Source organism: Dendrobium catenatum, unplaced genomic scaffold (assembly GCF_001605985.2).
Source record: "Dendrobium catenatum unplaced genomic scaffold, ASM160598v2 fragScaff_scaffold_1342, whole genome shotgun sequence".
Taxonomy (NCBI): domain Eukaryota; kingdom Viridiplantae; phylum Streptophyta; class Magnoliopsida; order Asparagales; family Orchidaceae; genus Dendrobium; species Dendrobium catenatum.
In genome coordinates, this window is record NW_021319804.1 from 494993 (window position 1) to 522976 (window position 27984).

The window sequence follows — 27984 nt, forward strand, 5'->3', positions numbered from 1 at the left end:
TTTGAGCACATTTTACATCTCAACATTACCTCGTACATTTTACATATTCATCTCTCTCTCTCTCTTTCCTTTTACAAATATCGACAATTCAACCATCTTTTAATTTGTTGGATCCAATTTTCATATCGACCCGATCGATCGTAGACGTGGGAGCTTATGATTATTTTTCCTTTTCAAGCAAATCATTCTCTTCTCAATGCATAGAGCTTACCACCAAGCAAAAAGATAGAGCAAGGGAAGATTCAATCACACATACACAAATATACATACATAACATCATGTGGTGTGGATGTAAAGCTTTTTTCTTTTTCTCTCAATAGATTATGGTACATGTGGCCCAATGCAATGCATTAGGCTTCCCACTAAAGCATTATCATTAGAAATTGGAATTGCTTTTGTTATGTAGTGGCCAATGAATGCTCCAACCCTCAATAAATGGCTTGTACTTGCCACAAGGAAAAATTACTCAACAGCTCTTGTTGCATAAGTTATATCAAGCTCATCAAACATAATAAAAATAGAAGACATTTGATATATATAATCCCCAAACTATTTGTGTATGGCCAGTTTAATATCTTGATTATAAAAAATTGATCCAATTTAGTACCAACAGGGTCATTTTGAATAAACGAGAGACTGAGGTTTCATTCGGGATGGCTTTCTTATTGCTTCTTAAAGCAGCTTTCAAGTGCAAAAATTAAATTTTTTGTACTAAAAATTTATTTTAAAAAGCTGTAAGAAAGCCGTCCCAAACAAATCTGAAAGCCATCCCAAACAAAACCTACTGGTTCATTTGGGACAATTTTCTTTCTTTTTTAAGGCAGGTTTCTAATAGAAAATTTTCAAGTTCAAAAAATTTTTGTATTAAAAATCTGCTTTAAAAGAAATAAGAAAACTATTCCAAATGAAACCATATATATATATATATTCATGCATTGTGATCATTCATCAGAATGGAGAATTGGAGAGAGAGAGCATGCATTTATAAAAAAGACACTAAAAGATGATAAAGATCAGCTTTTCTACTAATTATAAGCTTAAAAATCATAAATTCATATACAAGTACCCAAACACTTTACAGCTAACATGCAGAAAATCAGTTCTTGAAACACTATCCCTTAAAATTAAAAAAAATAAAATAAAATAAAAAAAGCTAACATATAATCATGCAAGGTTCTTATGCCTGAACAGATTTTTCACATTTATTTGGGAGATTTACACATATATATACCACTTAATTCTTATTTACAAATCTACCACTTCAATTTTTATATTTCCTTATATAATAGCCTAACCTTTTACTAAATATTAACTTATCTCCCAATGCACATGTTTTCATGTGACTCACATACTAATGCATTATACAAATAAATATAAAGAGTTAGATGTTAGATGTTAGATGTATAAATACATAAATATTTTAGGGTATATATGTAAATTTACCATGGAATCTCAAGCTTGAATGTAGAGTTCTTGGTCAGTTATTATGAAAACTCCAATAGAACTCCCTGGTTCCATGATGAACTGCTCTTGAAAAGTGCCCATCCTCTTATTAGCCAAATCAAGGGAGCTTTCTTGAATGTTTGGCATGCCCTCTGCCTGTACGCCTTTGCCACATATGAGAAACTGATTGCCAATGATGAAAGATCCCGAAGCACGGATTGCGATTGCATCGTCTCCATGGGCACGGCAATGGAGCTTTTCGACGACATGGACGAGTCTTTGGCGAGGCCGATCGCCGGCTAATTTTCTCCTTATATCAGTAAGAGCTGGAAATATATGATTTTGACCGCGAAACTGCTTTCCTGAGAATCTGCGAAGTTAAGGGAATTCATTAATGTGTTTTTATGTTGTTTCTGAAGACACTCGTGAGGAAATTTGAGAGTATGAAGGCTCATCAAGCTGAATTACGTCTAGAAGAAGCTGATATCCTTTAATTAAGGCTTTGTTTGGAACGGTTTTCTTACTGCTTCTTAAAGCAATTTTTTAGTATAAGCTGCTTTATAAAGCGGCCGTCCCAAACGAAGCCTAAAATTTCATTTGGGGTGACTTTCTTACTGCTTCTTAAAGTAACTTTATAATAAAAAATTTTAATTTTTGAAGCAGTAAGAAAGCCGTTCCAAACGAGTCTAACGATTCGTTTGGGACGGCTTTCTTATTGCTTCTTAAAGCAGCTTTCTAGCACAAAAATTAATTTTTTTTGTACTATAAAGTTGCTTTAAGAAGCAGTATGAAAGCCGTCCCAAAGGAAGTCTAAGATGGGCAAGAAAATGGAGAGTGGGTTGCTAAATACTAAGGCGTACAGACAATAACAGGACATGAGATATGATAGTACCCTATGACTAGATAATTTACAAGAAAAAATGAAATATGCATAACGCATGAAAGGGGTTTAGAAGAATCATAATGTCTTTATTAAGATGCACAAAAACAAGACGTATTTGTTCTGATGTGTAATCATGTGAAACAACACCATTTAACACAAAAGTGGAATGAGCTCAAACTAGATTGGTATAATTTTAGAAGTTAATTGCAAGCTATCTACGGGAGAATTATTGTTAATAACCACAAAAGAATTACAAACTGAGAAATAGTACCTGAAAACTGATGTCTCGTCATAGAATCTTTTGGCATAATGCCACTGTCCATCAGCCCCGTTAAACAGCAAGTAATAGTGTACAGCAAGCATCTAAATCATGAAAATAAAGTAGCAGTATAAGAAATCCAAGCTCATGACATTAAGGTTTCATTTGGGATGATTTTCTCACTTCTTCTTAAAATAGTTTTTTAGTGCAAATTTTGTACTAAAAAGCTTTTTTAAGAAACAATAAAAAAGCCGTCTGGGACGAAGCCTATGTTTAGCCAATACAGCAAATTATTCTTGCTGTTTCAAAATCAAAGAAAGAAGTTAAATATTCTGACGAATTAATGTTAAATCTAATCGAATGTGCAAATGATTGGACAACTTTATAGGACACTAATGTACCAGGCTTTGCAAATATTAAGCAGAAATCAGTGCTTCATTGCAAAACAAAATCTACAATCTAATCATGAATAATGACTTTTGAAGACAGTTACCAGGAGCTTACATCAGCCATGTCTTTCAATTTCTGAACTGGATCAAAAACTTCTCGAACATATGCAGCCAAATCCACGCTCTCTTTCTCATACTTTTTTATAAATGGATGAGTCAGAAGCTGTAAAATATTCAGAATCAACAAGGTCAGGTACAAAAGAACAGTAGTCAGAAATAACATTATGCATATTTCATCTTAGTGAGGTAAGATGCATGAAAATTTTTGATAAAATTAATGAAAAGACATTTCAGTGCATATTTTTTCAATGAAAGAACAAAAGCAATCAGTTTGATACAACCAAAAAACAACATTTAAAGCCAAATAAGTCATTCCATTGAGGGCATCACTTTCTGAGGGTGTCATTCCATATCACTCTCTCAGTCCCCTGCATTCTCCCTCCCCATCTAAACCTCCCTACTCCCTCCCTCATTCGATCCCCTACTTCCTTCCCCGCTACCCTAACTGCCTCTCTTACTCTCACTCCATCCGTCCCTCTCTAAGGTTTCATTTGAGATGATTTTTTTCTACTTCTTAAAGCAACTTTTTAGTAAAAAAAAATTAATTTTTTATTAAAAAATTACTTTAAGAAGCAGTAAGAAAACCGTACCAAACGAAGCCTAAATCTCACACACTGCTTTCCTCGCCACTAGCAGCTCCAACCAGCAACGAAGGATTTAGATGTAATTTTTGCTTAACCATAGAAGCAGACTTGGAAACAAATCCCTTAAACTAAAACTAATGAATCTTGTGATGCATATGGTTTAAATTGTTCCTTGATTGATCAGGTTATGAGCAACATTGATGTAGGCCCAGCACAATCCCATGATGATGGATTGCCCAACAGAACCTTGTTACCACTACCATGACTTGAAACTAGTAGGAAATACTTGAGTTCGCAAGTAACCCTAAGGTAATACTTGAGTTCGCAAGCAAATCTAACCCAATTCGATGAACAAACAGCAGCCAAATGGCTGTCCACAGCAGGAAAACAGCAGAAATATGCTGTTTACAGCAGAAAAAACAGCACTAGTCCGGGAAAATCTGAGAGAAAACTCAAGAAAAGGCTTGTATTCCACTAGACGATGAATAAAATAGCAAGATACAATTGATCCTCAATTTGAGAGGAGGATCGATCTCTCCCAAATCTCTGGCAACGCCAAAGAGCACCAAAGAAAACCTAAATCTAAAGATCTCAAATTTCAGCCAAATTCAACAGCTCAAACCCTAGGAAAAACAAAGTATTTAATGCATACAAATCAAAAGGAAATCCCTAAACAATCCTACATTCAATTTCCCTCCTAGAAATCCATTCAAAAACCTTCCTAAAATGAGCTCTCAGGCATCGCGTGCGTGCGGCTGACGGAAGAGGCGGAGATGTTCCGCCCGTTCCCCACCTGGGCCGGTCCCGCGTGGACCGGTCTAACAATACTCCCCTCCCAAAAATCCACCATGTCCTCAAGGTGGAGATATGCTCGTGTTCTGGTGGAGGTGTCCATCCCTGAGGTGACTGAAAATTCTTATTGTATTGCTGAACCAAGGGCTGTACGAAAAGAGAAACATCCCTCCTTCCAATCTGATCGCATCCAGCCTGTGTAGTCCCACCAGATAAATCTTCCCCCACCTCTTGTACGTCCTAACGCATGGTCTTAAGTGATGTGATGGCTTTGGATAGCCCTGCACTCTCCTTATGACCACCCTTCTCCCATCCACCATTAATTCCATCGTGAGTGCTCCCCAATTATCCTTGGTTTTCCCCAAGGTTTGCAACCACTTCATCCCCAGGATGACATCAGTACTTCCTAACTCTAGTGGAAGAAAGTCCTCTCTTACTTGAATCCCTTGGATGGTCAACACCACTCCTTTACAAATCCCCTGGCCTTTCTCCACCTTCCCTGTACCCATCATCACTCCATAGCAACCAGTGTCCACCAACTTCACTCCCAGTTGGTTGACGACCTGAGTGGAAATGAAATTGTGGGTAGCCCCACTATCAATTAGCACCACCACCTCAAGCTCAGCTATCTCTCCTTTCACTTTCATAGTGTGACTCGGAGTGAATCTCACTACAGAGTTCAGAGAGACTTCTGCCACATCCAGGTGCAACTTCTCCTCCTCTTTAGATTTGCTCCGAACTCCCTCCTCGTCTTACTTGTCTTCACAGACAGGAGAACCTGAAGAGTTCAATCCTTGCACTTATGCCCCGGCATGTACTTCTCATCACATCTTAAGCATAACCCCTTTGTCCTCTTCTCCTGCATCTCCATCTCTATCAGTCTCTTGAAATTTTCCCCACACCCTCCCTACGGGCTTCTCCCGGTGGTCTCATTAATGTTGCCTGATGCAAGCCCCTTGGGTGCTAGAAGAGTGGTCGTCATCCTGTAAGAGCCTCCTGAGCAGTTTCCTCGAGCCCCTCTTTCAGACTTCTTCTAGTCTTCTACCAATTGGGTCAACTCCATGGCCTTGCCTAGATTCCTTGGCTCCAACACTCTGAATGCTGTTCTTACCTCCGGTTTCATCCCCTTCATGAAATTCCCTTACAGGGCTGACTCCGAGATATGATCCAGCCTACTAGCCAGATACTCAAACCTGTACCGGTAATCTGCCACCGTGCCTTCCTGGGTAAGGGCAAAGAATTGCTCATAGAAGTCTCCTCCCTCATCTGCTCGGAAATGCTCTAATAAGCATTCTTTGAACTCCCGCCAGCTCCAGATAGGCTCCCGTTTGTCACGCCACTGATACCAGGCTAAGGCTTTTCCCTCCAAGCACATTCGCGCCGCTGTCAATTTCTCCTCCTTCGTCAGCCCATTGACAGCAAAATATCGCTCCACCTTATAAATCCATCCATGACCATCTTCACCCTCAAAGACGGGCATATTTAGTTTCCTTACCCGTGGGTCTCCTCCGTTTCCCCGGTATCCTCCATAACCTCCCATTCCTCGAAGGGGAAGAGTTCCCCAAGTGTCCTGATCATCCCTCCAACGATTATACTAGAATCCCTTCTCATACTCTCATCTTCTCCCTTCAAAATCATCACCTCGACGCTGAATTCCTTCAAATTCAGCACCTCGACGATGACGTTCCTCCCTTCTTCCTTCGAAAACAACCCCTCGGAAAGAATTCAGCACCTTGGCGATGAATTTCTTCACTTTCCCCTTCAAAATCAGCACCTCGACGTTGGATTCTTTCGAATTCAGCACCTCGGCGATTGAATTCTTCCCTCCTTCCGACAAAATCAGCCTCCCGTTGGTCGTATCCCCTACTCATCTCTTCTCTAGAAAGCGGTTCTAGAGGGGGCATGTCATTCTCCTCCTCCAGGATCTCCACCTCCGAATTCCTCCTCCCTCGTATCGGGTTTGGATTTCCTCCCATACCATGGCCGTTGGTGTTCTCTCGTACTTCCAATGTCGCCTGATTGGTCTTCATTTCAAGTAATTTCTTCATCATCTCTTCAATCACAGTAAACTTCCCCTCCAAACTTTCATTGTTGGAGGTGATTTGATTTTGAAAGTCGAAAAATTTTCCCTCCAAATCGAATTTCAATTGTCCGATTTCACCTTCCAAGACTTCCACCTTTCCAGCCATCGTTCTTCCCAAGAATCACAAAGATCTTTTTCCGGAAATGAAAAATCCGCTGAAATTTCAGGATTTCAGCCGCCAGCGGTCCCAAAAACGACGCTCTGATACCTATTTGATAGGAAATACTTGAGTTCTCAAGCAAACCTAACCCAATTCGATGAACAAACAACAGCCAAATGGCTGTCCACAGCAAGAAAACAGCAGAAATATGCTGTTTACAGCAGAAAAAACAACACTAGTCCAGGAAAATCTGAGAGAAAACTCAGGAAAATACTTGTATTCCACTAGACGATGAATAAAATAGCAAGATACAATTGATCTCAATTCGAGAGGAGGATCGATCTCTCCCAAATCTCTAGCAACGCCAAGAGCCCAAAGAAAACCTAAATCTAAGAGATCTCAAATTTCAGCCCAATTCAAGATGCCCAAACCCTAGGAAAACAAAGTATTTAATGCATACAAATCAAAAGGAAATCCCTAAACAATCCCTACATTCAATTTCCCTCCTAGAATCCATTTAAAAACCTTCCTAAAATGAGCTCTCAGGCATCGCGTGCGTGCGGCTGACGGAAGAGGTGGAGATGTTCCGCCCGTTCTCCGCCTGGGCCGGTCCCGCGTGGACCGGCTGAACCGGTCCATTGTCTAACAGAAATCTCTGTATAAATGAAGAGGAAACCTCGGGACCTTAATGGATGATATGGATGGAAAGGAGGGTTGAGGTAGGTGGTGGAAGCTAGACGTCGACTAGGGATGGGAGGAGAAAAGGGACGAGTAGTATTAGCTAAGGCAGACACTAGGGGAAAAGGGAAGAATTGCCAAGCCTAGGCTGGCCATTAGAAAGGAAGAGGGAGAGGGAAGAAGAGAATAAAAAAAGGATGAAATGCTTTGTTTATCCGTCAGAACTATCCATTGCACCTGAAAAACTCTTCTTTATACAAGGGAATCTCATTAAACTAATTACATGAAAATATGAACTTAATATAAACATCAAGCTAAACATAAAGATAAATATCATAAACTCCGACATTCTCATGGACTACAAAAACTTTTCCCCTTAAGAGTTGATCGTGGCCACTATGGAGTGGAAAATAGCTGGAGTGATGAGCAATAATTTCCAACATAGCCTTCATGTAATAAATCTAGAAGCTAAGAATCAAGAAAACCCCACGGACTCTAAAATAGATCAGTGGGCTTGGGATTGAGCTCGGGCTTAGGCTCAGGCAGGTAGGTTCAACAATCTCCAAAGTGACTTCTTTAGCAATAGATTAAGAGGCTTAGATTAGGATGACAGCAGAGACCCTATGACACAGCAGTTTCAAAGCGATTAAAGGAAACTAATAACCATGGAAGCTGCATAAACTTAAGCTCGATAAAAGCTCGATTCGTGTTCGATTTAGAACTCGTGAATAAGTTTGATAAAAACTATATTAATATTCAATTATAAAATTGATAAATATGCATAATATAAATATTTTATATTTATTATAACATAATGATATAATTATTGTTAATTAATAAATTTTAAACTAATTAAATATTATAATATATGCTAACTAAAAATAAATTTTACATATTTATTAAATTGATATTATATATTATTTAATTATAATTATTTTATTTTATTATTCCATAGAAATTAAAGCTCACACTTCTGAATACGAAAGGACAAAAGACAAGCAAAATGCAAAATCCTTCCCTTCGTATTTTTGCCCTAATCTCTCTCCCCAGATGCCGATTTTTCTTCCTTGGTTTTTCGCCCTGCTCAAGCTCTGACTCCCGAACGACCACTAAAGCACCAACTCTCAAATGGCCGAATTGAATTTCTTTCATCTTCGTTCTCCCAAACACACTCAAGTCCTAAACCTCTCTTTTCTTCCCTCGTCGTTCTCCCAACTCTGCTCAAGTTCGCATTTGCAAGGCCAGCATGGACGAAAACTCGGTAAGTTATAGCTGCTTCAAATATTACTTTCGTTAATTCTTTTATTTTCTTTCTCATATACCTTTGCTTCTTTCCGTTAGAAAGTTTCTCCTCTCCTATAGATCATCTCATAATTATTTTAACAACATGAGTAAAAGCGATCTAATAGAGTCTATACAATTATGATATGAGACATTAAAGTTTCGTTTCTAACATTTTTTTGCCACTGTTAGAAGTACATATCGGTCCTCCTTGTTGTGGTACTTTTCTTTACATTCAAAAATTGATTAACAGGCTAATTATTCTTGGAAGTGTAGCATTTATTTTAATGCAGTTCGAATAAGATTCTTGTTTAATATAATCGTTGACTCCTCTTTTAAAGGAATGTAGCAAAATTCACCATAGTAGCATCTAAATTCTACGCCTCCTCAGCTACATTTGACAGTGCATGATGTCCAAATTAGTGTTGGGTCATCTTCAAATCCAATATTTGTAACAGAACATGACCAACAAGAAAATCTTTTTTTCTAGGAAAGCAAGAAAAAAAACCTCATCAGTGTGGCAGAAATTTACACTCGTAAAACTTGGTGATGGTACTGAGAAGGTTCAAGTCATGAACTTGCTCATTTGATAGCTCAAGAATACTCGTTAGATATGTTCATGAACGTGTTTGTTTGATAGTTTAAAAAAATTCGCTAAATAGGTTCACAAGCATAGCTTGTTAAGGCTTGTTTATTTAAAACTTGATAAACACTAAATGAACTGAACATGAACTAAACATGAATACTCATTAATTTAAACGAACCAAACATGAACACAAACAATTAAGCTCGAATCAAACACAAACCTAACTTGAACAAGCTAATAATAAACAAACTCAAACATGAACACTCACATACTCGGCTTAGTTTGTTTGCAGCCCTAGATACAACAAGAAGGCAGACACATGATTGCAAATGCAGCAATGTAGCAAGTAATGGGGAAAACCCACATAATGAGATTTGCATGAGATATCATGAGATGAGTCCTCTGTGAAAAAGCGGGTCTGGTTTGCATGATTAGCAAGCAATTGCAGATTTTATGATGATATGAAGGAGATCAAAACAAAATGATTAAAAGATACATGTGAGAAAGATGAGTGATGAGGCTATGTGATGCAAGCAAATTCAACATGAAGCAAGCAAAATGAAGAAAGCAGCCAAGTGGAGCATATGAATGATGCAGACTATGAGATGCAATGAGGATGCTTTGTGATGGTAATGCTGCAAGAAGTGGGTAAGGATGTAAGGAGATGCCATTATGTGCGTGCACAAATTGTGACGAGTATTTAGAATTATGAAGTGTTTTCACACGGGTGACAATAATTTGGAGATGGCTGAGGATTGTGAGATTTGCGTGATTACCGAGACTAGCGATTATAATTACAGACAGTTTTTGCATGCAGATTTCCATGAGTTTTCACACAAAACCCTTCTCAATATTTTTGTAAGAGATTTTGAATATGGACATGAAGGTTAGCGATAGTGAGAATGGCGTGCATGAAATTTTAAAATTGCAAAACTATAAGCAAGGGCATGGGAATTGAGTAGTGGATGCGTGAGTGAGCCACCTCAATTGTTGCAGAGACTAAGAAACTAGGGAACAAAGGCAAACCCAAAAAACACTTTGCTTACAAGAACTCAGTAAGAGAATATATATATATATATATATATATAAACTTAAAGAATCTTGGATCCTTGCAGGATCTTTGCTTTGATACTAGCTGATACAGGTGGAGTTCAATATAAAAACAATATACTCCACTCCGGAGATGAGAGGAAACCATAGGAGATTAGTGGATGCTACACATGAAGAGGGAGATTGAGGTAGAAGAAACTTGGCAACTAGTGATGAAAGTGGAAGAGGGAAAGGAGTATTGGCATAGGCAGCCACAAGAAAGGAAAAATGACCAAGTCCTAGGTCAGCCAAAGAAATGAGATGGAGAGGAAAGGCAATAGAAAAAGGTAAAATGATTTGTTCAACCCAATCATGCTATCTATTACTCCCGAATTTTCCCTCGTATATATACGAGGAAGCTCATGAAACTAATTACATGGAAATATAAACTAAATGAAAACATCAAGTAAAACATAAAGCTAAATATAATCCAGTGGAGGCCTTTCTCCATAAAAGGGAGAAAGAATTACAAACATATAAAACGCTGAAAAAGAAAATAGAACAAAATGAATCAGCCTTCAAATAACACAAAACAAAATTATTTTATTCATACCTCATCTGCTCTTGGTCTAGCACTAGGATCTTTATGAAGGCAAGCATCAATGAAGGAGCAGAACTCTGGTGAAAATGAGTCCTTAGGAGGAGAAGGTGATGGGTCATACATAATCTGCAAGGAGAATAATTGAAGGTTTCCAGATTAATACCCTCGTACATATATTGAACATATGTAAACAGCAATTAATATCCAAGTGATTTTTCAAAATCTATTAAAGTTTAAATATGTAAAGGACAGGGTCATGCAATTATGAGACCACAAGCAGTAAGATACATTTAAAGAAAATATAATACAACAGAATGGCCAAGTACCTCTACAAGGCAAAGCAAGATTGTCTAAACATAAAATAGAACAATAAACTGTAGCATGCATAAAAATACCAGTAAAGATTACATATAAAGAAAAAACTTCTTCGAGATTTTTTTTTGCTTCTAGAAATCTTATATCAAAAGAAGAATACATGAACGGCAAAAGAAGCAAATTCACTATTATCATAACATATGGATAGTTTGAGGCTAAATACTTTCACATGTGGAGTGTAACTTGAAAATCAAAGCAGATCCTACATAAATATTCCTTAAAGGTTGTCATCATCATGCTCCTATTCATACCAAATTTTATGAGGAAAACAATTTATAAGTTTTTTAATCAATTGCTATCCACACCATCAGTTCAAAGGTAATTGATTTTCTTTGGAGCAATGCTCAATCCTTCTATAGTGAATATAATGTGGCAAACGCTTATAATCATGCTATGGAGTTTCATAATCAGGCAACCTCCAGAAGAAACATTATTGTCTCCAAAATTCTAGCAAGAAAGGGCACTTTTAATAATGTGGAAAATCAATATCTTACATGTAATATTAGATTGCCTTACTTGTAACATCAAATTGACAGCTCCTTCAGTTGCTGAATATGGAAATTTGCCAGTGGCACATTCAAACATGGCTAAACCAAAGCTCCAGATATCAGCAGAATATGAATAACTCTCATTTTGGATTCTCTCAGGCGACATGTATGTAACAGTTCCGACAAAAGTTTCACACTGAAATATGCAACTAGTAAGGTAAGAAACAGAAATTCATTCCATCTTCTGGTGAGAAGATTTTTACATGATGAACAAGCTGCATTTATGTAATGCACTGCTACACAGAAAAAAAGTTAAAATCTTCAATGGTAACTGAAATTCAGATAAATAAAATACAAACCATAGCTACTGAGTTGTTTAAAGCTGCACTTATGCCAAAATCAGAAATCTTTGTCTCGCCTTTGAGATTTATGAGCAAGTTTGCCGGCTTTATATCTCTGTGAACCAAACGTCTTTCTCCATGTAAATATCCCAGTGCCTTCATATGTTACGATTACTCAGTTCAAAAGAAAAAAAAAAAGCTTATATCAAAATATTAGATACCATGCCAGTAAGATATCCTTACAAGTAATAATTTATGAACCATGTGCGAAAGAACTGGTTCAGGTACAGACTTTTTTAACAACAGAACATCTGCAAGTGAACCTCCATCCACATATTCTAGTGCGATGCTTATCTGCCCAGACTCAGGGGTATAAAATGCCCCATGAAATTCAACAAGTCCTTGAAAGCAAGCTGCCTCACATAGTGCTTTTACCTCATTTAGAAGCTGTTGCCTTTTCTCCTTTGAAAACAGAAGGAAAAGAAAAATATCAGAAAAAAATATGTATTTCTACTTCTAAGAAATGAATTTTCAACAACGCTAGTTCCTTCTTAAGATATCCGTTGGGCATTTATAAAGATAGTTTTAGTAATATTCTTACCTATGTCACAAATATATGGGGGGAAATACAGTGGCAGTAGGGTTGGGGTGGCCTTGTGAGTCATTTATGTTATTGGCTTTATGACTCCATTGCCATCTGATACATGTTCTCAACATGCTTACTAAAATGTAAAATTGGGTGCCTTTCTTAGGTTAGCCAACTGTTCATAAAATTGAATTAATCTGTTTCAATTTTTCCTCAACCATTTTAAGGCTTCGACATTGATTTACATACAAGCTAATACATGAGAGTTGACATTGAATGATCTAGAATGCCTTATATAAATAGGATAACATAAAATAGGTACTGCAATACCCAACAAATGTAATAGATTCCCTTACTATTAAATAAACCAAGAGAAATTCGATCATAAGATCCAATCTAAATCTTGGTCCCGTCAATTTTCCTTCACGGTTTATATTTAACATCAAGAGGGAATGATGTAAGATGCTTAGGGTCTAGAATTTTCGAATGCAGCTAAAATAATGTTATGAATTAAATTTAAGCATAAAAAAAATTGAAGTTTACATAAAACCAATTAAAATAAATACTAAATTTTTTTTGAATAAAATTAGAAATTACAAAAAATTCGCATAAATGAGTCTGATGATCAGTAAATTAGATATTTTGCAAGAAAAATGAGATCATAAGAAAACACACCTTGATCAAGATTCACACTGCAATAAAAAAATCATACTGTAATAGATTTAATCAAAATCAATCACATTTGCAAACCAATCAAAAAATGGAAAAAAGAAAAAGAAAACAAGAAAATAATTTCAGAAATGAAAAATGCAAATTATATATTGGATGTAAATTCTTGATGAGATGGAAGGATTATTGCATTTATGATTGGCTCATGAATAAAATTAAATCAAATGCATTGAAGGTTGGGACTATTACCAAAATTTCTCATGATTTCTAATTTATAAGCATTTCTTCCAACACATCGTATTATCTTATATAGTACAACGTTCTTAGTAGATTATCTCTTAAATGTTCCTAAAAGCTTTAGAATTCCACATATATCATGTTTTCATCAATTGCAGACTTAAATAATCAAAATAAACATTCAATTTTATACGACTATTTCATCAAAATTAGACAAATATCTTATATAATATAAGGTAAACAAGGAAAATGCACAAATGCTAATATGCTTCATAATAGATTCTAATATATTAATTCCTAGAGGACAGATATAAAGAAAATTTGAAAACAAACAAACAACAAAATAATATATCTCAATATGGCAGACAATCTATTTACAGAAAACTAACTCAAATAACTTATATATTAAAAAAAAAACTTAAATATTATTCATGATGAATTATAAAATTTTAGATTTGACAATATAAATAGAATATTATATTTCTTTTTTTTTTTCTAAGTTAATTGTCATTAACAAATTCTTTAAACATATAGAATTAGCGATAAATTCGATAGATACTTCAACAAAAGTTGTTTTATCGGAATGCTCAATTAAATTATAAATTTTCAATTGGACCAAATTCAATCATGACTTACTCTTATATTGGCATAGTCTTGTTAAGCTTTAGAGGATATTCTTATGATTTTTCTTTAGGGATATTTAAAACCTAATAGTCGTAATATAATAATTATAAAAATTCTTGATATACAATGCTCTGTATTAAAGCACATTATATGTTTTTAGTGAATTTAGTAAGGAAACATGATATTAGACAATTATCTAAAGGCAAATAACATTTTAGCTGCAAGCCTTTCAATCTTACATAATATTCAAACACAATATAATAATACTGTTTATAATTCTTAAGACTATAAGGCAGTTCGTTTCCATATTAATTCGATGAAAAATATTTACTTTAAGTTCATGTCTCATATTAACTCAGAGATTTAAGAACAACACTTTGTTGATAATATTGAGCATGTCCTGCTAATTCATTTTTGCAAGTTCAACTTTTGGAAATAATACATATTATAACATCAAATTATTGATCTAATTTAAAATTTGTGTAAGTTTATACATTCCATCACCTATAAGAAATTAAGAATATAATTTTGAATTTTATGATAGTCATGCTGTAGTTATTTAGAACCATAACTTAATCTCATTTAATTTCCATCATACTATTATTTTGTCGATTGACCCAATTGTTATGTTCTACTTCTAGTTAATTTAAACAAGCAACTTTAAGCTCTATTACGAAATCTGATGTAGGACATCATAAAGTCTATAATTTCCTAATATAAATGAGTAAATCTAGAACAAAGATGTACAAAATCATGCACATGAAGTTAAACCTACAATCCACAAAAAATTTTGGAACAATAAAAAGCACATGACGATTAAAAAATACCAATGCAATAAAAAAACCAAGATTGTATGATCTTTTACCAAATTCAATCACACGGCATAAAAATAACTAAAACATAAAAAGAAAGTGATCACAAAAAAAGTCGCCAAATTATTAGTCTATGCCTCATGCTAGTTTAGTACTATGAGATGGCCTCCCTGTAATTTAATAGTCACTAGCACCACACTAGAAATATCCACAGCAAACCAGCACTCAAGCACAAAGAAGAAATAAAGAACTCAAAGAAACTATTATTGAAATCTAAGTTTACATACCTCAGCGAATACTGTTTATTATCTAAAGATATTAGTTACTAAAATTTCATGCATGTCAGACTCCTAACAAGTTTCTTCTAGCACTTTGTCTCCGTTTTCCATTTTCCCTATGCATAGATTTCGATCTTCACCTTCTAGGCAATCTATATTTTTGCAATGAGAATATAGTAATGAGAATGATGAAAAGAGGGATAGGTAATAAAAGACAAACCTTCATTTCATACTGCTGCTTCCTTCTACCATTTCATATAAGTGCTTCCTTGCGCCATTTCATACTAATGCCTTCCTAGTAAGTGAAGCCTATTTTGTTACACGTGCTATGTCGTCTGAATATATTCTATTATTGTTACCATTAGTCTCCTCTTTTTTTCTGTCAAATCATCAACACTAATTTCATCTACTAGCTTTACTAGAGTATCCATTTAGTTTTATTGTTGTATTAAACATGACCACATCATACAAGTTAAATTTTAATTATTTTATATTTAATAGAAGCTCCTCTCACTATCCCTCTAAAATAATCAGTTTTTATTTATTGCTCCTACATTTATCATGCATCCATCTTAATATTATCATCTCTATCACTCTCAACTTGAGCATCAATTACTTCTTTATCGCTCAACACTTAAATCCAAGCAGCATAACAGGTTTACTTGCAATTTTATAAAACTTAACATTTAAGTATAAATCATGTTTTCTCGTCGTATAGTACTCCTAAGGCAATTTTCCCTTAAGTCACTTAGAGCAACAATAGAAGTCAAATCCTCATTGTTTTATAATAGTAGAAGGATACATAAACTTAACACACCTTGCTATCACTTTATCCTTGAGTAATATTATTTGATAGTTACCAAATAAAATCCTGCCATATCATATACTTAATTTTTATTCTAATAATCTAAATACTTTCACCTTTCAAACAATTTCATCCTTGTTCTAGTTGTTCACTTATCTCAATAGGGTCTCACTCATTAAAATAATGTTCATGCACGAAGGTACCTCATTTTGAATACCACTATAAGCATCTCCATAACTGATATTAAAAAAATATGGATTGAAAATTGAGACTACTTGTAAAATCTAATAATGAAAAATACTTTATTGAACTAAAATGTTGGTAGTAAACAATAAAAAAGAAAACTAGATATGCGGATAAACCAAGCCATTACAGACTGGTCCATAAAATGGCACATTAGCTTAGTTTAAAAAGCTCAACAGCTAGATCATTTGTTTAATAAGATCAAGCTTGACAGCTAAAGATCATGCCTTCAAATTATATATTCTTACCACATAGGAGGAAAAAAATACCAATATGTACTAACGTACAGCTAATCATGCAAGAAGCTCTTCAAAGGCAGTAAACGACCAGAAAAAGGTTGTTTCAAACTATATCTAGTAATCAATTGAAATCATAAAAGCATATTACCTTGCAATGATGTTTCATTGCAATTATTAGCTCCACATGTATTGTATTTCAAATTATTTATAGAGAAAATATAAATAATTAATATTTTTAAAGAACAGGTAAATCAAAAAATTCATTCACATACATGGAAATATACTCCTATCAACATCGGCTCTCAATATTTAGTTGTACTAGATGACAAATGCCTTTATTTACAAAGTAACATCTCCTTACACTTCCAAATGTTAAAGGGGGGTGGGATGAACCTGGCAGGCATGGAGATGCTTCAATGTGAATATGACCTAGCTGGTTTCAAATGCTTGACAACATGCATGCACATTTGGGAGGAGTTCAACATCAAGAATGATGGAACTTCTCTCTCTCACTGTTCAAATGGCTTGCCAATAACATATATATGCCATTTCTTATTCATTTGAAGCAATGGATGCTTATAAATGGGAGCAAACTTTTTCAACTCTTCTAAGTTTTATTTTCAATTTATTTTTTCATGATTAAAGAAACAAAACGTGTCCCTGACATCAAATTTTATCACTAGTTTTAGAAACTATTCATAGCTCAGTAGCCTAAAAATAAATTGCAATACCACAAAAAGGAACAACGAGGTTCACCTTTTCAAATACGTTAATCCTCTTCAAGGCTAAAATTCTGTGAATTGTTATATGAATGGCCTTGTAAACAACACTGCTTGAACCGCACCCGATGGCTCCAAACACATGCATCTCACGGGAAGAACAACGATATGCTTGTTCACTATTGTCTATGTCATCTAAAATCCCACTTGTTCGCTTCTCCAAGCCGTGTTCAGAAAAGCTGTAAACTCCATAAGACTTGCTCAATAAATCGACAGCTCCTTCATTTGATACCTTCATTAAAAAAAATAATTAGGGAAATTTTTTTTATTTTTTGTATGAATTAGAGGAATTCTTTCCAATATAAATATGTGCATGCTTCATAAAGCATAATAAAACAAAAGGTTGACGCATATTAAGAGCCACATGTCATTGTGATATTCGGAAAACATGTTATGTGTTAGCTATTGTAAATGGTAAAACAATATTTTCTTTAAAAAGAGGCATTATTATATGTAACACATAACTCTTAATTTTTAACAAAACTAATATCCTTATGCCCTATTTTTCAAAATTTCACCCAAACATTGAAATTCACAAAGAAAATCCAACGCATTTTTTTTTTCATTTTTGACACATTCCCAATAGTTTAATTGTGACACATGCAAATACATGGGTTCGATAGTGCCAAAAAAAAAAAAAAAAACTTTGGTGTTAGTTTTATAAATAAGGATGATTTTGATATTATGCATGCAAATATCACTTAAAAAATAAGGGATAATAACACTAAGCCATAGGAAATGGATCCTTATATCTAACACCGAAAAGGAGGGATACAAGTAAAATGGTTGTGAATGGGAAGAAAATAGATATTTCATTTTTTTTTTAAAGATCGAAATCCATTTCATATTTTATTAGGTGTGCCATAGGCCAGTACATGTACAGGATGGGCACAAGGTCAATCATAAATATCAAATCAATATTGGATTTGATAAATTCATCATAGCTGCCCCCACTGAAATTGGTGCCTAAGACCTTTACATTAGAAACTAAGGGGCATGCTGCTTGAGCTAAAATTTTTAGTATACACACTTTCATTCATATTACCAATCAGAAACCTTTAGTAAACGAATATACATTGAGATCTTTCTTTAAAAAAAAATAAGATTAAAAAAGGAAGATACCACAAAAAAGAATTAGGGTTCATGACATCACTTATGATGAGCCCTATAATGTATTGTCCTTTCTTGACACTGTGAGAAAAAATTGCAAATTCCAATCAGATATATAAAGACCCATCCACCTGTCTTGGTGTAAAGAGATAGAAAACCCTCCATCGCGGTGTCTTATGATACCGACTATACCCATCTTTCTTGACGTGTTACGAAAGTCTAACACTTCAATAACACCCCATACGTGGGAAGACGACAGGAGATTGTTGGAATTTATAGTTAACTTGACTTGTACAAAATTTAAAAAGGGCAAAATAAAAGAAGATGATGGTTTGTACAAGCCACAAGATTGATAAAATGAATAAATGCAAATTGCAAAATAAAGATAATAAATGAAAATTAAAAAAATTGAAAATTATATAGCAAATGTTATTGATTCTAGAACATATGCACGCAAGCAAATAGAAGGCGAAGGGCGGCCTTTAAAAGTTTTGAAATGAAACATTACGTGTATTTTAGTGATTAAATTTCACAACCAGATAAACACACACATGCTGACAAAATACGGGCAAATCATTGAAAAAAAAAATTGTCCATGTATCCTCTAAACGTATAGTATGAATATACTAAAAACATGCTAGTACACTATACAAACTCACAGAAGAACATGTAAATGCATCACTCGACTTGCAAGCACACCAAAGATTGTGCAAGTATGCACATGATGTAAATGCACCATGAACATGCAAATATGTCATGAAAATGCATTAAAAAGCACGCTAAACACCTTCGTCAAATGAAATTAATTTACTCGCATGTGCTCCAATTAATATATCAAACTCCAAAATTTGAGGTTTAAGAATGGTGCGCGGGTTAAAAGTGAACCAAATCTCTCCCATTAAAAGTGACAACAACAACAACAACATCGAGCCTTTATCCCACTATGTGGGACGGCTACATGGATCCTTTTTTTCCATTGTATCCAGTTAAGAGTTAAATTCTCATTTAAATCTAATATAAAAATGTTATTTCTAATATTTCTAACCAAGTCTTTTTAGGTCCACATCTACCTTTCTTAACATAAGTCAAATCTAATGCATCTATTTTCCTAACCGATAAAAGTGAAATAGAGAGAAATATATAAAGAATTTTGTTATCTTTCCAATGAAGTTAAGATCATTAGGAAATAAAAAGTTATACTAAAAAATCAAGAATGTGTTAATTGACGGTATGAAATTATCCTTTTTTTAATAAATAAAAGAATAATGTTCTCAACATGTGAACAAATGACGTCCAATTTTATCTTGAATAAGTTCATTCACATCAACCCAATGATCTAAATGCAACACTGCAATCTGTTCCATGAAATAAGATCCTAATTAAAAACTTTACACAAATTATCTTTTTTAAATCATAAAAGAATAATCCCCTTAATGCGTGATCCAAGGACATTCGATCTTGTCTCGGATAGGATCGTTCAAATCGTCTTGATAATCTACATGTAAAGGTGCAATCTATTTTGCGAAGCAAGATCTCACTAAAAATTCATACATGTATGAAATTTGTATGATGAAAAATTTTCACATGCAATTCTACATAAGACTATAAGACTTTTATCAATTTGATATTTTTATGTCAAAACCCAAAAAGGGACAACCTAATCCTTCATCGAACCCTAAATTGTGGTTATCATAATTGAAGCCTTCAATTTTGGATATGTTTAAAACCACATGAAATTCCACACAAAACCTTTCATTATCAAATATAAAACAACAATGATTCTGATTCAAGAGTTGTGGAATATTTACTCTCTTCTTTGAAATCAGTTAAGTTGAAGTTCACTGTCAAAAAGCCTACACTCCCAAACCTTGATTCATATATCTTACCTACAGCTTGTAACCAAACATATATCCAAATTAATTCCAGGGCAAATTCATATTTAGGGTTTCCTATACACCGGAAGGTATTTTTTGTTCTAAACTAAAAAAGATTTACACTATCATTAAGTTTAGATCACTAGCATCCGGATTGGAACAAGTTTCCAGAAGCTCCCAATTCAATCTTGGACCAGTAATGCAATACAATCTGAAACTATGAAGCATGTAAATGATATACAATATAAGCACAATACATTATAGGGCTATAAAGAGTCTAGAAAAAATAGGATGCATAGCACAGAGATACATTATCAACAACTGAGTGTGGGGGAAAGGCATAAACACAATAAAATACATAAATTACCATCTATTTATAATAGGATAAATATGCATAATCAAGTAAAAATATCATGTGCATATATATTAAAAAGATAATTAGATAGCAAATGGATGGTAAGAGTTTGCAAGAATATATAAAGCCTAATAAATGATAAATTCTTCCAAATCGCATTTCATTATTTGAAACTTATTACTAATTTCGTTTAAAACTTATCAGTCAACACGCATGTCAAATATCAAATGTCTCTGTTTTTGCATATTCAACTTGGCAAGCCACATGGTGTATCCTTCTCGAATATTATAGATAATTAAAGCATAAAAAAATTATCCCGCCAGAAGCTTCCCTACTTTATGCATTTCAAAGTATTAAGTGAACTTAGTCTTCCTTGGAAACATGAATTCGAAAAACTTATTAGCAAGAGGTTTTGCACGATATATGTTTAATAAGGCATTCCATTCTGCAAAAACATCTTCATATTTTTTCCATTTTAAATAATATCTCAAACTTTATTAAATTCTTACCATGTATGAGTCATAAGGATCCATAGATAATCCCATGGAAGGTCCAATCTCTGCAGCAAATAAAGGCTGAAGTTTTTTCTTTAGTTCCTCTAACCCAGCCATCAGGAATTCTTGCAGACGAACTCCCAAAATCAAAGATAATATCAAAATCAATTGACCTTTCAGGAAAAACTACATTTGAATTCTGCAATCAAAGAGAGATAATTCAAAATTATATATGAGGATGAATAATTATTTATAAAATCATATTATTGATCAAAAAATATTAAAATTAAAAAAATAAATATATTGAGACATATAATGACTATAAGGAAGCTAAGGATTTAAATGAGGATAATAAGTAAAGCGAATGCTGCAACTTTTCATGATTTTTCTAATAAGCTATGTAATAAAAAAGAATTGGAGACATAAAATAGCTAAGGAAGAGAAATTAGATGTTGTCATCGAAAGAATTTAATCAAGTGTATTAAGGGTGTATAATAATATAAATTTAAAGAAGGTGACAAAGAAAAATACAAAATGTTATTTTAAAAAGTTATTAACATGATTATAAGCGAATCAATGCACTCAATAATTAGCTCAAAACTCTATTCAATTAATACTCCTTTAAATTAGTAATCAAACAAGTTCGAACATTTTTTTATATAAGTTTGGAGGTTTAATGAATAAAGCTTAAACACGATCCAAATTGTTTATTTAAATTCAAGTAGAACTTATTTGTTTTTAACAAATATCTTATTAAATGCTTGGAATTATACGATGATAGCTCGTCTAAAATTCAATTAATTTTTAATACAACTTTTTAATTACTTTTGTAATATTGATAAGTTATATGGTTATTTACTATGCTATGTTACTTACTACTAATATTTTCATCTTATGCTTATTATTCTACGCTTCCTTCACTTTCAATCTCCATACTCCGATTTCCCAAGGTAATGAGAGTTGTGTCATCATGAGTGCTTTGTTAGGATTATGTTGAGAATCCGAGTCTTTGGTGGTAAACACATTTCTCCTCAACCCACCCACAGTCAACGTGCCTGTGAGCATTGTCTATAAGTATTATGTCTTATACCTCAAAACATCTTCTCCAGCACACCTATTTAATAATCGAAGTGCAACTCATCTTCTTCTTCAGAGCCTATTCACAATCAATATGTTCTCTTAACCCATAATGCATCTTCTCCATCACGGCATCAGCCCAATCACAAACCCTAGTGTCTTCTTTAAGACTACTATTTAGGCATCTAATATGGATTTCAATCCTCAGTTCTTTTTAATACTATTATCTAGTTGTAAGTGGTGTTTCCTTAGTGTCAAATAGTTTGATACTAATTCTAAATTTATTGAACTAGTTATTCATTTAGGCCTATAAAATCATTTGTTAATATGACAACCAAATGGAATTCATTTAATACTTATTCATTCATAAGCTTGTTTATTAACTCATTTAAGTGCTAATCCAATTAGTTAGGTGAGCCAATTACAGGTCAAGCTCAATCATTAATAATTCTAAGCAAGCCAAATATGAAAACATATGTGAAAGCTCGACTTGAGCTCATGCTAAACTTGGAGAACTTATAGTATGATCAAGAAATGTTTGATCCATAGTATGTGCGACTCTTATTAAATAAGAATACTAAAGAAAATTTTATTTTGAAGACCAAAATAAATAGATTTATAAAGTATGGTAAGTTAGTTAGTAAAAGATTCATAAAAGTAAAGTTTTAGGCCTAAAAAATATATTGCTTACTTAACAATTATATTTGGGCAAAAATTTGAATCCAATTGAATCTTTAAGAAGATAAAAATTATTGGAAAAAGTAATTTGATGTCAAGATTTAAGAACAAAAAAATTAAGATTTTCATAATTATAGGGAAAAAAATTGAAAGACATAGCTAAGTTATGGGGGATGACAATAAAACAAAGGCTAAGAAAAATCACATTAATGTCAAAATGTAAATTTGATTTTATGCTAGTAATATCTAGTTTGATGTGATTTTAATGCAAGTTCATAGAAAGTATATATATAAATTAAAGGAAATTTATAATCTTGAAAAACATATGACTACAATTCCAAGTTTGGGCAAAAATTTGAATCCAAGTGAATCTTTAAGAAGATAAAAATTATTGGAAAAAGTAATTTGATGTCAAGATTTAAGAACAAAAAAATTAAGATTTTCATAATTATAGGGAAAAAAGAAAATTTGGTATGTATTAAAAGAAAATTTGTTTTTCAAAGGTAAGTTCAAGTTATTAATGACATGCATGATGGAGATCATTTGTTATATTTATGCATTCTCCCGACAATGGTTAAAGTCACTTCTTTAAAGGCTGCTAAATGCTGAAAACAGGTCCTTTAGGCCTACGCCATCTACTCCCTAGAAAGGAAACTAAAGATCAATTACAAATGTACTTTTCAACATAGCATTTATCAACATGTTCAGAGGTCGTTCTCTCTTCTCAATACCAAATTCTCAAATCCACCATAAAATCCTCTCCCAATGTATCACTTCTTCGGTCCTTGGACAATATTCATCTAGAATATAACTTGCTCCCATATAAAAGGTACAGAGACAATAACATAACATGGTCTACTACAGCAGTTTTTTCTCAACAACAGCAGATGGAAGCATTCAACTAGATCTAATATGTTCATTTCAAGAACGTAATCTCTGAAACAGCCTTTTACGATGTCACTAACTGCAAAAAAAAAACAAAAAGATATGATGCCAAAAAGTGAGCCATAGCTATTTCTTTATAAACATCAGAAACCAATGCATTACACTTTGTTTTCAACATCATAATATTTTGCATAAAAGACATTTTAAGAATCAGTGATCTATCTACCATTAACTTTCATACTTAGACCAGCTAAAAGACTAAAAATTCAGCAATTGTGAAAAATAGTAAAGCAAACAAAGTTTAAAATAATTTCCTCCAAAAATAAAGGTATTTGTATCCATATTCCTACAAAAACCTCTTCTTCAATCTTTTTTAAATAAAGAAAAGCAAGTCTCACAATAAAAATTCCTCCTATCAAACATCCTTAAGCTCAAACCCCAAATATCATCACTAAACATATCATATCCAAGCAGAAGCCTTCTTTCAAATTAAAGGCTCCAAGAAAAAACCTTTCTCGAAATCACTGCAATATTCATCGTACTCAGTTACAAAAAACCATGAGTTAAACTTTGGAGAAAATACTCCCACCCTATCCTTGCCAATTTCCAAACCACTCCCAACAAGATCCAGCGAACCCCGGCAAGAAAACCAAAATTCATGAAAGAAAACATTACCATCGAAAAAGAGGCACATGAATAAACGAACCACTCACCAGAAATTATACTTAGAACGAAAAATCAACAAGCCCACACGAAAAGTGGGATCAGGCAAATCAAGGACTTCTTCGAATGGTTTTCGAGGTTAGCAGAGAACAATTTCTAGCAGATCGGCGGAATACAAAAGAAACTGAGCTTTGAGAATACGAGTAGAGATAGAGCGATTAGATCGGACCATCCTGGGAAGACTCCTCCCCGGGCAAGTCAAATCTCAGACCGCCGCAATTCGACTGTTAGAAAGGCAAGAGAGATCTCAGTTGTAGCCGAGCTTATCAGAGTCTTGAAGGGGAGTAGAGGGCTCATTAATTTGCAAGTGTACGGTTACCAATGTAGGCCTATGTATCTATTTTAACTTGTTATGTTATTTCTTGGATAACGAAAAAATCAAGGTTCTAAAAATCAGACGTGACAACGAATCGGAAGAATGAGAGGTTCACGGTTCCATGGTTCAATCAGGATTAAATTGGGATCAAATGGGATGATATAATAAATACTAGTTTTATTAAATATTAAATAATTAAAGTAAATATGCACTCACCTCTCATTTATAAGATCTATCTAATCCATGTAATTTCTCTTTATGAAGATATAGCTTAAAATAAGATAGATAAATCAAATAATAATTGTCCAATGATAATTCTTGCACTAAATAATATTACATAATAATAGATTATATAAACTAATAATGGGTACAAAGAAAATTACTATTGTGAAATTCTTCTTCTTGCTAGCACCCTAGGTCAACAAGGACTTCCTAATCTAATAAGCTCAAAGCTACTTTTTATTAGAAATTTAATAATAGACAACGACTTCCTAAACTAATAACCAAATCTATATTTATTCTTACCTAATATGTTAGAATATAAGTTTAAGGAAATATATCATTATTTCTTGAGATTTAAAAAAAACAAATAACTAAATCATCCTAAGTCCTACCTGTTGTTGGAGAAAAATATTGCAATAACAAAACGAAAATTCTTAAAATGGATCAAAAAACGAAGAATATCGAGTTGGAATCATCCTAAGAATCAACAAGCAAGAATCCGATTCACTATAAAAAAAAAAAACTAAAAAATTAGGGTTCACAAAACTTTTGCAAACAACCATACAAACAATGGATTGCACAGTAAAATATAGTGAACATTTCACAAATAGTTTTGAAACTCAAAAGCTCAAGTTAATATATTAAGAAATTTAAATATTTTCGGGAAGAAATCTTACATTCCCGTAAGGAGACCAACGTTGTAGACGAGAATAGAGGGGTACGACACCAAAGACGATGAGTGCCTTCTGTGGTAAGAAGCCTTCGTCGGAGACGACGAGCTAGCGGTCAAGCTTCGAGTTCGGGAACGAGACGGGGGCAGGGACGGGGACGGGCACGGGACTGGTAGGGAAGTCGAAGGGGTTGTTCATTACCAAAGTTTAATCCTGTTGTCCATGAGTTTAAGGTTTCGTTTGGGACTTCTTTCTTACTGCTTTCTAAATAACATGTATATCATATCATTAATATTTAAAGATGATAATTAACATCGTAACATTAATACAATTAATAGCATGTACACAAACATTTGTTATGTTAATGATAAGATGTTTATTTTTCAAAAATTAAGTAATTGTCTTTTGAATTAGAACTATATCATCTGAAATAATCATAAAACAACGCATTTGATTTTGAAAATTCTTCTGAAGTATCTCTATAACACAAACAAAACATGTGGACATAGCATTGAACCTTAATCACGTATAAACATAAATAATTACAAAAAAAAACATGCAGAGAAGGAATGGCATTTGATTCAGGGTAACTCTGTATGAAATAGACGGAGACAAAGCAGAACTCTGTATGATTTATGTATGTTGTGTATATACCTTTTTTAAAACAAAGTCACAACATTTATCATTGAAGCTTGGATTATGTCAAGGGTGATGTGATCATATCCCAAAGAGTTGGAGGTTCTTTGCCTTCTAGGCCAAGTTAATGATGATACAAATGCCAACCCGAGTCCTAAAACTTGAAACCTATGTTTTCACTAATTTTTATCCTTGATTTCCATCAAGATTTTCATAAACAAAATTTCATTGATGCAATAAGTCTCAAGATTACAGCCACATTTTTTTACTCATAACCATCAAAGCTGGCAAGTACAATTTTCCTTCAACCCTAAAATTAAATTAAGGTTTCATTAAATTGTTAGATCTCAAGTACAGCCAAACAGAAATAATAGGTCAAACTAACCAACATAGACCATTAACAGCAGTACTTAAGTAAACTTCAATTGTAAATAATCAAAATCTACGTATGTTTTTTTGTGTCCAATTACTTACCATAACAATGGTCGCAATCTGAAATAGAATTTAACACATTAAAAAAAAAAAAAGAACACAAGGTAAAACCATTGGAAAGAAGATCAAGCAAGCATTGCCTGAAAATAAAACCCGCATTAAACAGTTAAAGAGCTTTAAAACAGTGAGTATTAGAAATTTCAACAAGGTATATAGCCCATTAAGAACAATAAAGCAGAAAATAGTTTCAGGAATGAATAGAGGAGGATAATTAAAGCCAACACAAATTAATTGAAATAATTGTAATGTTGATTAAGATGATTACTGAAGTAAATAGTTCAATTTGAAATAAGAGTAGGAATACACAATTTGAGTATGTGCACTCAAAGCTAAAAGCATATAGCAAAACAATAATGAGCAAATAAGTAAAAAATCATCAAAAGAAGATTACCATCAGATATTTTCTTGTGCACAAACAAAATGCTTATACGATGGGGCATATTATAAGCGACATCTAAGGGTGGACAGCAAAACAAGTTAAACTAATAGAAAGGGAGGTAAAAATACCTTATTTTGTGTTCGGTTCAGCCTAAATAGATGTTTTAGTGAACGCTAAACTATTTTTTGTGCATGCCATTCACAAAATTCTCGTAAATTAATGGGTTTTTTTTTTTATTTGCAGAAATTTAGCAAAGATGCTGGCGAGAGATGCGATGAGAAATTGAATGATAATGCAGATTTCATCATTATATTATCTTCCACCTAGCAAAGATCGAACAAAGCTGTGCAAACAGTGAAGACAGAAAAGGCCGTGATATTATCAAACAAATGCTCAAAAGGATAATAATTGTAACATCGAAAAAACTTCCTCAAGAGAGGATGAAAATCAATTTTGTTTCAGATTTTAACAAGAAAATTTCAGATTACCCTTTCCGATGCATGATTTAAAATAATGCAAAAATAAAATTCAAGAATGAGAGGAGGAGGAGAAGATTGGGAGAAAAAAAAAAGTAAAGGAATGAAGAAGAAGATGATGAAGAGGATGTAGAAGAAGTTACCAAAAGATAAGAAGGTTGCCGGCTTCGGCTAGGGCAGAGGAAGTGAGGGATCCGGCGAGGGCTGTTGTCCACGCGAGCGAGGGGATACGAAGTGTTCGCCCGGTGTTAGATACCTGGCTGCCGCCGCCAATGGAGGCCGCGAAACAAGG

At 33.7% G+C, this 27984-nt stretch overlaps 1 protein-coding gene across 4 annotated transcripts; it reads right to left on the minus strand.

Moving 5' to 3' along the window:
• Positions 1–1034: 1034 nt before the first annotated feature.
• Positions 1035–27984, minus strand: LOC110105770 (mitogen-activated protein kinase kinase 3). 4 transcript variants are annotated; one of them, XM_028699576.1, is made up of 11 exons: positions 27836–27980; positions 25716–25973; positions 21153–21336; positions 17282–17536; positions 12276–12494; positions 12051–12188; positions 11720–11887; positions 10841–10954; positions 3090–3197; positions 2598–2689; positions 1035–1813 (listed from the first exon to the last, which is right to left on the minus strand). In XM_028699576.1, the coding sequence occupies exons 3-11, from the start codon at positions 21252–21254 to the stop codon at positions 1453–1455; spliced, it is 1557 nt and encodes a 518-aa protein (XP_028555409.1). In that variant the 5' UTR covers positions 21255–21336; positions 25716–25973; positions 27836–27980; the 3' UTR covers positions 1035–1452. The 4 variants fall into 4 exon arrangements, with proteins under 4 accessions (XP_028555409.1, XP_028555410.1, XP_028555411.1 ...); XM_028699577.1 differs by having other exon boundaries at positions 25716–25966; positions 27836–27971; XM_028699578.1 differs by having other exon boundaries at positions 25716–25922; positions 27836–27958.